Below are 14,242 nucleotides of genomic sequence, written 5' to 3' on the forward strand. Positions count from 1 at the left end.
TTGTCTCAGAAGATGAGCCCCCACCCCCAAGATGGCGAAACCTCTTCTATGGAAGAGGGTCGCAACACTAGAAACTGAGACCGTGCAGTACTGCGCCAGCGGGAGCAAGCCAACATCCAGGCCCATCAGCCACCCGCTGCCACCACCGCGGCTAGTGCGCCTCTACAAAATTGGAAATTTAGGGTGCTACAACAACCCTTCCCCAAGCTAAAGTGAGTCTCTGCCTAGCCTCTCCCGGATGCTCCTTATCGCTCTTCACTTAGTAGAGCTTTGGCAAAAAGTCTAGGGCCTGTCCTCCCTATCACAAACATCGGCGACCACTCCACAAATGCAGTTGGAGGGTCTCGTAAGACTTATTAGCACTAATCAAGACAGCGCAGAGGAGCGGCAGAGCGGGCGCGCGAGCGGCCAGGTGGAGCGGGATCGTGGGCGGCGGAGGACGGGCAGAGCGGAGCGGGGCCGGAGGCGAGCGGCGAAAGGCGGGGTGGAGGTGGAGGGGCGGAAGGCGGGTGGACGCGAAGGGGCAGAAGGCGGGTGGCGGGGGGGCGGAAGACGGGACGGAGGCGGAGGCCGGAGGTGAGCGGCGGGCGGCGAAAGGCCGGTGGAGGCGGAGGGGCGGAGGCAGGCGGTGGTGCGGTGCTTTTTTTCGTAATTTTTTAGTCCGGTTGGTATAACCAACCAGGACTAAAGGGGGTCTTTAGTCTCAGGTGGAGGAGCGCCATCGTGGCCAATGCCTCGTGAAGAAGCTCAATGGTCCCGTGAGCAAGGAACAGAGCTGGCTCCTCCTCTTCCTCCTCCACAGCCTACGCAACATGGGCCTGGCTGCACCTCGGCTGGCGGCACTCCCTGGCCCAGTGGCCAGTCCTGCCACAGTTGTAGTAGGTGTCATCTCGAGTGGCCTCGCACTCGCCGACGACACCGCTCTGGGCACCTCCTCGTGTGCCTTCCTCGGTGCCTCCTCGCACCTTGGGCGCCTTGCGCAGCTTGCTGCGCTTGCAGCTGCCTGTTGAGGAAGAAGACTCCCCTTCCTTTCGCTCCTTCGAGTAGGCGAGCCACCTCTCCTCGGTGAGGTGGAGCTGACCACCGAAGATGATCTCCCCACTAGAAGAAAGCTTATCGCAGTTGTCGAACGCCTTGAGTCACCCCATCAGCTCCTCGGTCAACAACGTCGAGAGGTCGAGCAACGTCTCGATGAAGATAGCAAGTTGTGAGTACTTTTTCGGGACGATACGCAGGAACAACTTTCTCCTTATTTATCTCGTCATCGCCATACCGCTCCAGCCGCTGCATCAGGCAGGAGAGGCGGAGGACGAAGTCATCGATGTCCTGGTCCACCTTTAAAACCAGACGATCCCACTCCTGCTGAAGCATCTGTAGAATGGACTTACGGCCGCGGTCGCTTCCAACTAAGGCCGCAGCAGCGATAGCGTCCTAAGTGGCCTTGGTAGTCCTCTTCCCCAAGAGGTTCGCTACCATCTCCATCGGGATCGCGGCGAGCAACGCCTCAAATGCTCACCGGTCCTCATGGCTATCGACGTCGCCATACTGGACCGCGTCCCACATCTCCCACGTCTGTCGGGCACACACCCAGGTCCACGAGTAGGCCTTGGACGGCCCACCAACGGACGTACTTGGACAAGATCAGAACAAGGATGGGCGTATCCTACTCGAACTAGTGAAGTATGTTTGTGGAAAACTACTCGGGCCATTACCGAGTAGAACTCTGTAATAGTACCCGACTAGGACTCAGACTTGTAACCCTGCCCTCCCGTGTATATAAGGGCGGGCAGGGACCCCTCTCAAAACCCAACCAGAACAAGACCTCCACACACGAGGACAACTCCAGTTCATCAAATACAAACCAACACACAGGACGTAGGGTATTATGCGATCTAGCGGCCCGAACCTGTCTAAATCATGTTCCTTGCGTCACCATTGATTCCTTGATTCTCGATGACCCTTACCACATAAAAGACCACCTAGGGTACCCCCTAGGCGGGTTGCCGGTCTAAAACACCGACAGCTGGCGTGCCAGGTAGGAGTGCTTGTCGAGTTTCTCAGTGCGAACTCAATGGCAAAGGTCGTCATCAGGCCCGTCTTCTTCATCGAAGCCGGCGCCACCTTCGTTTTCGGATCCTAGCTTTGCGTCGCCGAAGGCTCAGGATCGTTCCGGCGCCAGATCGTCGACGTTCAGGAGAAGAAACCAGAAAATCTGATCAGAAAAAACCAAGATTTCAAAGTCGACGAGTTTGAGTTTGACTACGCATCGGATTCGAATGAGCCTCGGGCTACTCCAACTTTCTGCTCCAGGGTCGGGCGCACCCGACCCCACGACTCAGGGTCGGGCGAGGCGAAGTTCCACGACTCGGGGTCAGGCGAGGCGGAGTTTCACCCCTCGGGGTTGGGCGAAGCGGAGCTACTCCCCCAGAGAGTCGGACTCAGCCGACCCCAGAACTCAGGGTCGGACTCGCTTTGGACTACTCGGTCCCAGCCAGTGTCCAAATCGGTTTCAATTTCAATGCAGTTCCCGCACGGACTCCGCAACGCAACCAAAGTCACCAAGGTTTTCTTACTCGAACCCTATTCAAACTCGGGCATGACGAAGACGTCGACTCCGACTCGCCCTATTCACCAGAGATATCATTATCTCGTCCAACCCAAGGATTGGTAATAACTTCGATATCACAAGGCAGATTCGTCCACTGGCCGGGATTGCGACCACCTCTTCTCGACCGTGACTACGACTCGTGCCTCGTCGCCCATATAGACAACCTACCATATCAAGACGCGTTCCACTCACTTCCAACCGCGAGAAAAGTTCCACAGAGATTGCAACATCAAGTTCCGGAAGCTACTACCCGGACAGGGAGATACTTGTTATTACTCAGAATAACAACCCGGGTACTAGCCAGAACAGAACCCCCAGGCGATTAGCGCAAATCGACAACATCTCTGAAGATGAGTCTACAGCTGACGCCCCTCACGGTGAAACCTCCGAGCAGCGCAACCAAAGAAGGGCGCGCAATGCTACTCGAGCCGAGCGATGACATTTGATGGCTACAAATATCCCCATCACAAATCTTGAAAGGGCTTTCAATGCAGTCCAGGCTCAGGAACACAATACTCCACTCGCGGCTATCGCCTCAATTAACCTTTTAACAACATTGATGCCTTAGGATAAGGATAACGCAGCCACAACTCAACTCGTGCAGCGCGGCAACGGACTGATCGCACAACTCGCAGAGCAAGCTTACAAGCTACTCGATAAAGAATCACCAATCCCGTCTGTTCCTCGTATCACACCTCATCAAGAGGGTAGCAGGGGAGCTGCTGACAATAACACCACCCCGCGAAACGATAACGCAGTCAACCAACCTCGGCAACACAGCCAAGGTCCAAGCAAGCATAAGGCCCCTGCTCGACATAAGGATATTGGTGAGGCCAGCTGCACCAACTCGGTTAAAAACATCCGCCCTACTCGGAAGAACCACGAAATGTCCAACTTCAGTGATTTGCGAGAAATTCTCAACAGTCGGCGCGAACGGGAAGTCGACAGCTACAACCATTTTCCTGCTTTCACAAACCGGGTAATGAAAACAAAATTACCCGATAAGTTCAAGCCAACCGGAATCACCAAGTATGATGGCAAGCAAGACCCAATTCAATGGCTACGATGTTACTCGCTAGCCGTCCAAGCAGCCGGGGGCAATAACGACACCAAAGTTATCCATTTTCCCATATGCATGGAACCCATACCACTGACCTGGCTTGAGTCACTCACACCCAAGTCCATCGACTCTTGGGCAGACTTGACAAAGGCTTTCACCAACAACTTCGCCGGCTCCATGGCTAGACCAGGCAACAAGATCGACTTACGTCAAATTAAGCAAAAAGAAGGTGAGACCCTACGCGACTATCTACGACGGTTCTTCAAAAAGAAGGCTACCATAGTCGACATCTCCGAAACAGACATCATTGAGTGCTTCCAGAATGGACTCTATGATCGACGAACATACCAAGACTACGGTCGCCGACGATCAGCAGATGTCAAAGAACTCAAAGTCATGGTACAACATTTGGCGGATGAAGAAGACAAAGAGCAAGAACGGTTCGGCTCCCACCGTAACCGCGAACGCAACAACAACCACAACAATGACCCAGATAAAACTCGGCATAACGATGCTCGGAACACCTATTCGAGTAACCAAAATCGCAAAAGGAAGCCCGACAACACTGTTACCGCCATGACCAACTCCGGGAAAAAGGGGCACCGCAGACACGATGAAGGGCCAACCTTCACTGAGCTACTCAAAAAGCAGTGCCCATGGCATCCGACTAGCAAGCACTCAGCGATAGACTGCTACAGCATGCGCCGAGTCATGCAAGACTTACCCGCACCACCGCCCCCCGAAGAGTACACCAAGACTAGAGATAAGGGCAAGAATAAAGCCCGCAACGATGAAGATAAGGAAGGCGACTTCCAGATAGCCTCAAAAACCGTCAACGTCATTTTCGGCGGTATCCCAGGCACTGCATCCAAGCGAGCCAACAAACTCGTACTCAGGGAGATCATGGCCATCGAACCAACGGACCCTACACTGTTAAAATGGTCAGAAGTTCCAATTTCTTTCAGCAGAAAGGATCAATGGACAAAATTTTCAGAACCAGGCCGTTTCCCACTAGTCCTGGATCCAGTTGTGGCAGGATCAAAGTTAACCAAAGTACTCATCGACGGCGGAAGCGGCCTCAACGTTATCTTTGCCAAGACATTAAGGAAGATGTGCCTCGACGTTACTGAAATGCTTACCTCAACGGGTTCACCTTTCTACGGCATCGTGCCTGGAAACGCGGCTATACCACTAGTACAAGTTGTCCTTCCAGTCACCTTCGGCACTAAAGAACATTACCGTACCGAGTACATCAGATTTGAAGTCGCAGACTTCGAGACATCTTACCATGCTATACTTGGACGGCCAGCACTCGCCAAGTTCATGGCCATACCACATTATGTATACCTGGTACTCAAAATGCCAGGTCCCAAGGGGGAGCTCACGCTACGAGGAGATCTACGACGATCCTACGAATGTGACACTGAAGCCGTGGAAATTGTTGCGACTACTCAAGCGCCCAGTCTCACACAACAAATCTTCACAGCTTCAAAGAAGCTCAATCCAACTGAACTAGAGATCCCGGAAAACAAGTCGGGGTACACAAAGGTGAAACCTGACAGTGAGCAAGACTTCAAATCAGTTGATCTCCAGACAGGTGATCCTTCCAAGACAACCCTGATCGGAACAGGACTAGATCCTAAATAGGAATCCACGCTCGTCAGTTTCCTTCGGGCTAACCATGATATCTTCGCTTGGAAACCGGCTGACATGCCAGGTGTGCCCAAGGAACTGATTGAGCATTCTCTCAATGTCGATCCCAAAGCTACTCCAAAACGGCAACGACTACGCCGGTTCGCTCAGGACAAACGAGAAGCAATCAAAAAAGAGTTAGCCAAGCTACTCGCGGCAGGGTTCATCAAAGAAGTCTTTCATCCTGACTGGCTCGCCAATCTTGTGCTTGTTCGTAAGAAAAACAACGAATGGAAAATGTGTGTTGACTACACCGACCTCAACAAACACTGCCCAAAAGACCCTTTCGGGCTACCCAAGATCGATCAGGTGGTTGATTCCACCACTGGGTGCGCTTTGCTATGCTTTCTCGACTGCTACTCCGGCTATCACCAGATAAGCCTCAAAGAAGAAGATCAAGCCAAAACAACGTTCATCACGCCCTTCGGAGCTTTCTGCTACAAAACAATGTCCTTTGGACTAAAAAATGCAGGGGCAACTTATCAAAGGGCCATATAGATGTGCTTCGAAAAGCAACTTCACCGCAATGTCGAAGCTTATGTCGACGACGTCGTCGTCAAAACAAGAAACTAGGAGGAACTCATTGCTGACTTGGAGGAAACTTTCTCTAGTCTCCGCGCTTTCCGATGGAAACTCAATCCTACTAAGTGCGTCTTTGGAGTACCTTCCGGTAAGCTACTCGGGTTCATCATTAGCCATCGCGGCATTGAGGCCAACCCGGAAAAAATCTCTGCCATCACAAACATGCAGGCACCAGCCAGCATTAAGGATGTGCAGAAACTCACAGGCTGCATGGCCGCTCTCAACTGGTTCATCTCGAGACTTGGAGAACGAGGACTACCCTTCTTCAAGCTTCTCAAATGCCAGGATAAGTTCAAATGGACGGAAGAGGCAGATGAGGCACTAACACAACTCAAAGACTTTTTGCCAAAGCCTCCTGTACTCACCGCTCCTTCTCCGATCGAGGACTTACTCCTATACATCTCAGCTACTACTCATGTCGTCAGCACGGCAATAGTAGTCGAACAGTCTGAACCGGGCCACGCTTACAAGGTTCAACGACCTGTCTACTTCGTCAGCGAAGTACTCTCGGACTCCAAAACTCGGTACTCACCGATACAAAAGCTCTTATACGCTATTTTGCTCACCTCCCGGAAGCTGCGCCATTACTTCATCACCGAGGACCACGCCATGTAGTTGGTCTTCGTCAACATCAGCCACTGTGTGCTGCTGACGGACTCCCGGATGATGGTCTTTACAACCCTCAGGTGTCAGTACCTAGAGTTGAGGTCGGAGTCATAGTCAGAGTCAAGTCTGGACTCGTGGACAGAGCTCCTCCTGCTCTGAGGACACCAATCATCCACGCCTCGACACAGATCCTACACCCACTGGTCGACCCCCGCGTTCCGCCACCAGTCCGCCTCCTCCAGCTTGGGACGGTCGTCCTACGCCTTGGCACCGGTGCCCAGCGACGCGTGCCTCAGCTCATCCTAGTTACGCCGTGCCACCTCGCCCGTCGCCTCCGCCTCCTCACGCAGCCGGTCCGCCTCCAAACGCCGCTAGGTAGCGGCCGCCGCTGCCGCCTGTGCCTCCTTTGCGGCGAGGCGGGCTGCCTCGACTGCGCGTGCTGCCATGGTCTCCATGGCCGCGGCGCGCGCTGTCCGAGCCGCAGCCGCCTCCCGCAACTCGACGTCGCGCAACGTCGTCGCGCGCCGCTGGTCTTCTCACCTCGCGGCCTCCGCCCGCCGCTCCTCCTCCTCCTCGCGCGCCACAGTCGCACGCCATGCCTAGCGCCGCTCCGTTGCTACCTCCTCCTCGGCCTCAATGCGCTGCTTCTGCTCCTGGCGTGCCGCGCCTCCTCCTCCTCAGCCGTTGCCCTGCGGCGCCGTGCACTGCTTGTGTCCAAGCGTTGGGAGAAGGTATGGCTGTACGGGAGGAGCCCCTGGTGCTGGCCGGGAGTGCCGGCACCACACCGGCCACCAGAGCCGCAGCGTCCGTGGGGCCATGCGCCCGCGCCGCCCGCGCCACCGTGGTCTCCTGGAGCCCGTGGAGCCCACCATGGGAGTGAAGGAGAGGTGAAGGAAGCCGCTGGGAAGAAAAGGAGGGAGCCGTTGCCGCTACCCCTGGCCAGTGCACGCCCCCTGCTGGTCACCGCCAGCGCGCGCCGCTCCGGGCCGCGTGCCACCGCTCCTGCCTAGTTGCCCGCGCTGGAAGCCGCCGCCGCTGCCGAGCTGCCCGTGTGCTTGCTGCCACCCGAGCCTCCACACACACCGTGCCGCGCCGCCCTGAGCCATGCGTGAGCAGCCGCCGCCACCTCGATCCGCAGGGGAAGAGGCCGCCGGCGCCAGGTCCATGCGTGGGATAGGTGGGGGAGGTGCTCCGCCGGTCGGATCTGGCCGGGGGAGCGCGCGTCGCCACTGCCAGAGTGGGCACCATGGGCTAGGGTTTCTAGCTGGGATGAGAGGGTGAAGCATGGGAAAGGAGAGAGGGGAGGAGAAAGATGGGCTCTAGATACCAATTGTTAGCCCAAATGGATCACTTTCTCATTAACTCTTTGGACAATAGTCCAATTTTCGTACATATAGGTTGCCAACCAAGAGGTAGCTTAGTGGCTAAAAAAGAGGTACTACACTTAACTATCACCGGCGAGCCCCCACGCTAAACACTACCACTACCTGAAGCACCCATGCGTCGCCGGGTCTGACCACCGCACTCGTTGCTTCAGCGGCCAGGAGACCAGGGTTTGGGGCGCCTCATCTTTGCCGCTCGCCGCGGCGCCGCAGCCCCGCGCGTCTCTCCGTCCACGCGGTTCCCAGCAGGCCGGCGCATCCCTCCCGTCCGTGCGGCCTCGCAGCGGTCCGCGCTTCGGAATCCCACTTGCGCAACCCGCGACGGACCAAGCCGCCCGTCTGCCTGCGGCCTAGAGCGTCCCTCCCCCTCCCTGTGCAGCCTCGGCAGCGAGGCGGACCATCTCGGCGGGCGACGAAGAGCGCGGGGGTGGCGGCTGCGTTGATGGTGCCGGCGAAGGATCCGGAGCCGATGGACACCATGAGGAGGTCGTTGACGCCGGCGGCGAGCGGGAACTCCTGCTCGTTGTGGAGCAGATGCGTGATGGTGGCCGCCACGCCCCCCCGATGCGGCGGCGATGGCCGTGCGCACGTCCAACGACCGGACGGCACAGGTGGCGGCGCAGACGTCGCGGATGTAGAAGTCCAAGTTGTCGCTGTCGACGATGTCGGCGCGGGAGAAGAGGAAGGGCGCCGCCGTGGCGAGGTTGTAGCAGGGCACCAGCAGCGGCGCCATGATGTCCCTGAGCAAGACGTCCCCGAACACCCGCCACAGCGGGGACCGCTCCCCTCGTCGGAACAGGAGCGCCGCCCACCGGCTCCCCGCGCATCCTCGGGCGCCTCAGCCGCCCTGCTTCCGCCCGTCCTCCCCCCATATGCTCACCTCTTTCTCTTCGACGTCTGGGCGCCACCACCTCCACCCATCACTTTATCCCAGTGCGACTCTCGCCTGGTGACCAGACCAGCTCCGTCTTCTTCCGTCGCTGCGTGTGTCGCGCAGCGGCAAGCTGCACCCCTTCCACGGCAACAGGTCATGGCTGTCGCTTTTCTCATCTCCAGGCTGCCAAGGCATGTGCAAGCTGTAAGTTTCTGTTGCTTCTTCTGCATTCTCTCCCTCCAACGGCTGCTGGCCTGCTGCTCACAATATGCTCAATGAAATGTCTGAAAAGGGATTGTATTATTTTTGCTGTGTTATTCAAGGTTAAATGATGTTGATGTTTCCTGCCCAGTTCTATTCAGCAAAGCATGTGCTAACACTACCTTTTTAGGCAACAATTTTACTACACAGCATGTGCTTTGGTGTTTCTGTATCCATATCGCATATTGGGGCAACATATTCAATCTGGCAAGTATAATCGACAAGTTGATTAACAAGACTGAAACCAGTTGCTATTCTATTTCAATTGCTGGTAAATGTGCAGGAAGAAAATCTTCAGAGATTGATCCATCCAACTGAGATCCCCAGGTGAAATTTCAACCATAAGTATGGTAAATGTTTTGTTCAATCGGTTAGCTTTGTACTCGCCCTTTTCAATATAATAAGTGGGAAGTACCGAACTACGTAGAACAATTGCAAAATAATTATGAAACAGTATTAAACTGAAAACACCAGTGAAGCTAAGTTCTACATAGCTATTTTTTTTCGGGGCTATTTTTGCTGACCTTTGTAGAAAGAGCTGACTCTGCTGTATAAAGAGTTAGCCTCAACCATTCTGGACGAGTTGTTTGTTTTGATGACTATACCTGAACATACATTGCAGTAGTGCAATGTATTAGAAAGCAAAGAGTCATTCTCACTCGTGCCACCAGTTAGATGTGCATGTTGGTTAACGCTCGCAGAACTGGATGCCTCATGAGTCATGAGCATTTTTCAGTAATTCAGTTCCTGTTACTTGGTGCTCTTTGGTATTTGCATTATATTTGTATGTAAAATGATTTGACAAAATAATGCAGTGGCTATCTTAAGTTTCCATAAGGGTAACACGATCCGGAAGTTCAGTGTTATACAACTCTGTCTAGAGAAAAATGCATCTCAGATCATTTGGAGGCAAAGAAACTACACAAACATGCGAAGTACTAATCCAGAAAAGAGAACAGAGTTACGCAACTTCTTAAGTTAATCCCATTCTATCTTTAACCACATTAGTGTTACATTCTGAAATGAAGAATCACATGTTTTCACTTCACAATAGTCTGGGGAACAACGACATTCTCATTTTTAACAGATTCGGTAGGCAATGGTACTAAATAAGGTGACTACAGCAAAGCTAGAAGCACATGTCCACTAAAGGTGACGAAGTAACAGCGCGAATCGCGACGTGTGTTCGGCAGATATCTGAAACATCACAGGGACTTCTTCTTGGCGTCCTTGGCTAGCCCCTTCTTGCGGATCTTGATGCACATGCCTAGGCGCACACTATCGATGAGTGACTCCGGAAGAATGGAGATCAAGAACCACATGACGGAGTGTGGCCAGTAAGGCGTGCACCTAGGCTCGTAGCCAATGTGGCGAACAGCAGCACGAGCATAGGTGTCCGCAGAAGGAACCGTGAAGGAGGATTTCCGGATGGATGCCATCTTTGTCGCAACATACAGGGGCACCTGAATGGATTGAAGAAGTTGAGCTATATACAACAAGCAGTGCCACAAGGTTGGTACAATTCGATGAACATTTATTGCAAATAGCGAATAGTTGTTACCTGGCACTGCACATCAATACCCTTGCTCTTGTACTCAACATAGAGACATCTTGAGAATTGGTCGACATACCTGAGAAGCAAAGATGAAAGTACTTTTAGCATGCAAGCTAAGTGTGTATAGCAGCACAGAGACACACACACAACAGATGCAAGAAAAGGACCAATTGCTCATTGGCTCATTCACAAGTGTACTTTATGTTGCATGACTACTTCAGTGTTTATGTGTCTTCTACTCGTCATTCAATATAAACTAGATCACAGGAGAATATATCCCAACTAAGTTGAAGGGACCCTTTAGGCCAATCCAACAGGCAACATCATAAAGTTTTCAGTTATCAATCATAAGAAAGCAAGTGGGCCAACGTTTCTAGCTTACAAGTAACCCATTGCTTATCTTTCCATTATTTCCTCTAAATAGAGTGATCATACGTCAGATCTGAACAAACTGCACATCTGAAGTAGTCTAGACTGATGGGACTTCAGTGCCTAACTAATTCGATCATTCGAGTATACATCTAACCAAATCTTGCATACTAAAAATTCACACCGAAGGAACAAACACCTTAAAAGCGCTAAGCAAGTACAGACAGGTAAGAAAGGCGTGCTCCTTTGTTCTCAGTCAGTCAATTTTACTTCCACTAACGCCATCTATCCTAAAATCGAGCCAATTCAAGCTATAACATGTACAACTGCGACAGTAAACATCAATGGAGACGAAACAAAACAGTAATTCACGAAACAAAGCGGTAATTGGTGAGCAAGAACACGGGGAACTCACGCTTTGGTGGCGGCGTAGACGGAGTACAGCGGATCAGAGGGCGCGACGGAGGCGGCGCCGGAGCCGATGTTGACGATTGCGCCGCGCTTCCTCTCGACCATGCCGGGGAGCACGGCGTGGGTGACCCGCGTGACGCCCTCGACGTTGACCCGGATCAGGCTGCGCATCAGCTCCTCGTCCACCTCGTGGAAGTAGCGGGCGTACGGGTACGACACCCCGGCGTTGTTGACGAGGACCCCCACGTCGAGGCCCCGGATGGCCTCCTTGAGCGCCTCCACCCCCGCGGCGAGCCCCTCGCCGGCGAAGTCGAGCACGAAGGTGCGGACTTCGGGGACCTTGGGGTGCTTGGCCTTGATCTCGGCGGCCACGGCGGCCAGCTTCTCTGGGTTGCGGCCGACGAGGACGAGCCCGAGCCCGGCGGCGGCGAGGCGGAACGCGATGGCGCGGCCGATGCCGTCGGTGGCGCCGGTGACGACGGCCCAGGCGCCGTAGCGACGGCGCAGGGGCTTCCCGGGGCGGAGGAACGCGGTGTAGACCCAGAGCGCGAGGCGGATGGCGGCGCGGAGGGCCACGAGGAGGCCCACGGCGGCCAGCGCCAGTGCCCACGCCGGCTGCGCGCGGAGGAACTCGACGTGGGCGCACGTGCCGGTCATGGCGGGCGTCGTCTGATTTGGGGAGCTGGAGGAGTAGGAGCAGCGAATTGATGCGGTGCGGTGGCTAGCGGGGGAGGTTGGGTTTGATGAGCTGAAATTAAAGGCGCCGTTGAAGGCGGGGTCACACGGAGGTTGCACATAGCAGTTTTGAGGGTTGCAGGTTGCATCGAGAATTGAGCGAGACTAGCTCTTCACTCCTAGCTATTTTCATACTTATTGTACTATTTAACTAGTAAAAAATTAATTAAATTAGCTCTAAGCTATAGCATTGGAGACGCCCTTACGATAAGTGGCTCGGCAACATCATCTCCGTAATCAGAATGGGGCGGGCGGGTGGTCTGGTTTGGCTTTGGTCCAGCGCGTGATGCGGTGGTCAATGCCGCCGCACTTTTTGTGGGGAAACGGTATTTTTTCTTTCTCGCGGGACAGGTAGATACTACGGAAGGAGGTGAAAAGATAGTGATGTAGTACGTACAAGAGTAGTACACACGGCGATATTGGAAAAAACTAAACCTCATCGCCAAGAATATCGACATATTCAACGTTTTTTTCTACCCATATAAATAAAGGCGGATACAATACCAGCACATCATGGTGAAATCTTTACCCAATTTAGGCACGGTCGACATGCTACCAGGATCAAGTGGCGCAGCATTGAAGTGAACACATGGCCGGCGCCTTTTGTTGACACTGCACTGTCACGATCTGGATCACGGGAACAAGGGGAATAAAGGGGTAGAAGATAGAAGTAGGGATTTGGAGGAAGAACTCGGCTAAATCCCAACAAGGAACTCGACCACAAGCGTGATACGTGAGGTTCAGGTTATGAGTTGTTTCATTCTTGTCTCTCTCCCCCTCTTGCCTCACCATTACATAGTGTTTTTACATGGGCTCAGCCCAAGGCAACAAGCTTCACAGGTCCAGCTTCTTCGTGGGTCTTTTGGTCCTCTTGCCTCGGCCCAACTCTTCCCTTTCTTCTTGACTTCTTGGCCCGCTCAGCGGCTGACCTGTGACATCCCCCCTCCATAAGCAATGACTTGTCCCCAAGTCAGTGTAGCATGAAACTTCTCATGGATACTTGACAAATCTTCCTAGGTGGCCAAAGCTTTAGCCATGCCCTTCCATTTCACCAATACACGAATAGCCACTTTATCGCCTTGCCTCACAGACGATGGTCAAGGAATGCCTCTGGAACAACACCACTAGTACTGTCAGGAGAACAAGCGTCAGGGATATCAATACTTACTTGTGTGTCTTGAGGAATGGCCTTCTTTAACATGGAAACATGGACCACTGGAAGAATTTTGCTTCCAGCCGGCAGTTGGAGTTTGTAAGCAACAGCTCCAATCTTGTCAGTAATCAAATAGGGCCCAAAGCATTTGTAAGAAAGTTTTTGATTTGTCCGTTGTGCTACTGACATCTGGACATATGGTTGCAATTTGAGAAAAACCCAATCACCCACCTGAAAAGCACCTTTCTGATCTACTTTTATCAGCTTGGTGTTTCATACGCTGTTGAGACCTTAGTAGTTGTTGCTGAATGAGTTGTGTCATTAATGTCCTTTGAGCAAGCCATTCTTCCAGGTTTGAAGGAGGAGACACAGTAGCTGCCCTGATGCCCAACTGTCGTGGTTCATGACCATAGAGCACAAACAATGGTGTTTTACCCAAAGCAGAGTGATAGGAGGTATTGTACCAAAATTCTACCAGAGGGAGCCATTGATGCCATTTGTGTGGGCAGGAATGAATGAAACACCACAAATATGTTTCCAAACACTGATTGAGCCTTTCAGTTTGGCCATCAGTTTGAGGGTGATACGAAGAGCTCATGTTCAGTGTAGTATCAGTTGATGAAAATAATTCTTGCCAAAATGTGCTAGTGAATATTTTGTCCCTATCAGATATGATGACCGTAGGCATACCATGCAACTTGTAGATATTTGACAGAAACAACTGTGCTACTTGTTGTGCAGTAAATGATTGAGATAATGGTATGAAATGCCCATACTTAGAAAACTTGTCAATGACTACTAGAATCGTATCGTAGTGTTAAGATTTGGGTAAACCTTCAATAAAATCCAAACTCACCATAGAACAAGCTTGGTCAGGGACAGGTAATGGCTGTAACAATCCAGGCAGTTTAGTGTGTTCCACCTTAGCTTGTTGACATATTGGACATTGATGTA

The 14,242-nt window shown here is 52.9% G+C and overlaps 1 protein-coding gene and 1 long non-coding RNA gene across 2 annotated transcripts; one reads left to right on the top strand and one right to left on the bottom strand.

The window, feature by feature from the left end:
• Window positions 1-7,866: 7,866 nt before the first annotated feature.
• LOC117842053 (uncharacterized) lies at window positions 7,867-9,757 on the top strand. The gene is made up of 2 exons (XR_011897377.1): window positions 7,867-9,008; window positions 9,196-9,757. It is a non-coding gene; the product is annotated as an uncharacterized lncRNA (long non-coding RNA).
• A 269-nt stretch (window positions 9,758-10,026) lies between these two features.
• On the bottom strand, window positions 10,027-12,136 carry LOC117842052 (very-long-chain 3-oxoacyl-CoA reductase 1). Its single transcript, XM_034722389.2, has 3 exons — window positions 11,405-12,136; window positions 10,627-10,696; window positions 10,027-10,528 (listed from the first exon to the last, which is right to left on the bottom strand). Exons 1-3 carry the CDS (start codon window positions 12,055-12,057, stop codon window positions 10,271-10,273), a joined length of 981 nt encoding a protein of 326 aa, XP_034578280.1. The 5' UTR covers window positions 12,058-12,136; the 3' UTR covers window positions 10,027-10,270.
• Window positions 12,137-14,242: the final 2,106 nt, after the last annotated feature.

This window comes from Setaria viridis, chromosome 2, assembly GCF_005286985.2.
Source record: "Setaria viridis chromosome 2, Setaria_viridis_v4.0, whole genome shotgun sequence".
Taxonomy (NCBI): Eukaryota; Viridiplantae; Streptophyta; class Magnoliopsida; order Poales; family Poaceae; genus Setaria; species Setaria viridis.

Bases quoted from the DNA above. Each gene is read 5' to 3' on its own strand.
- LOC117842052 (XM_034722389.2), bottom strand. From the start codon at position 12,057: ATGACCGGCACGTGCGCCCACGTCGAGTTCCTCCGCGCGCAGCCGGCG. The intron at 10,697-11,404 runs GTGAGTTCCCCG...TTTGCTTCTCAG, and splicing joins GTCTACGCCGCCACCAAAGC to GTATGTCGACCAATTCTCAA. The intron at 10,529-10,626 runs GTAACAACTATT...CAATCCATTCAG, and splicing joins GTATTGATGTGCAGTGCCAG to GTGCCCCTGTATGTTGCGAC.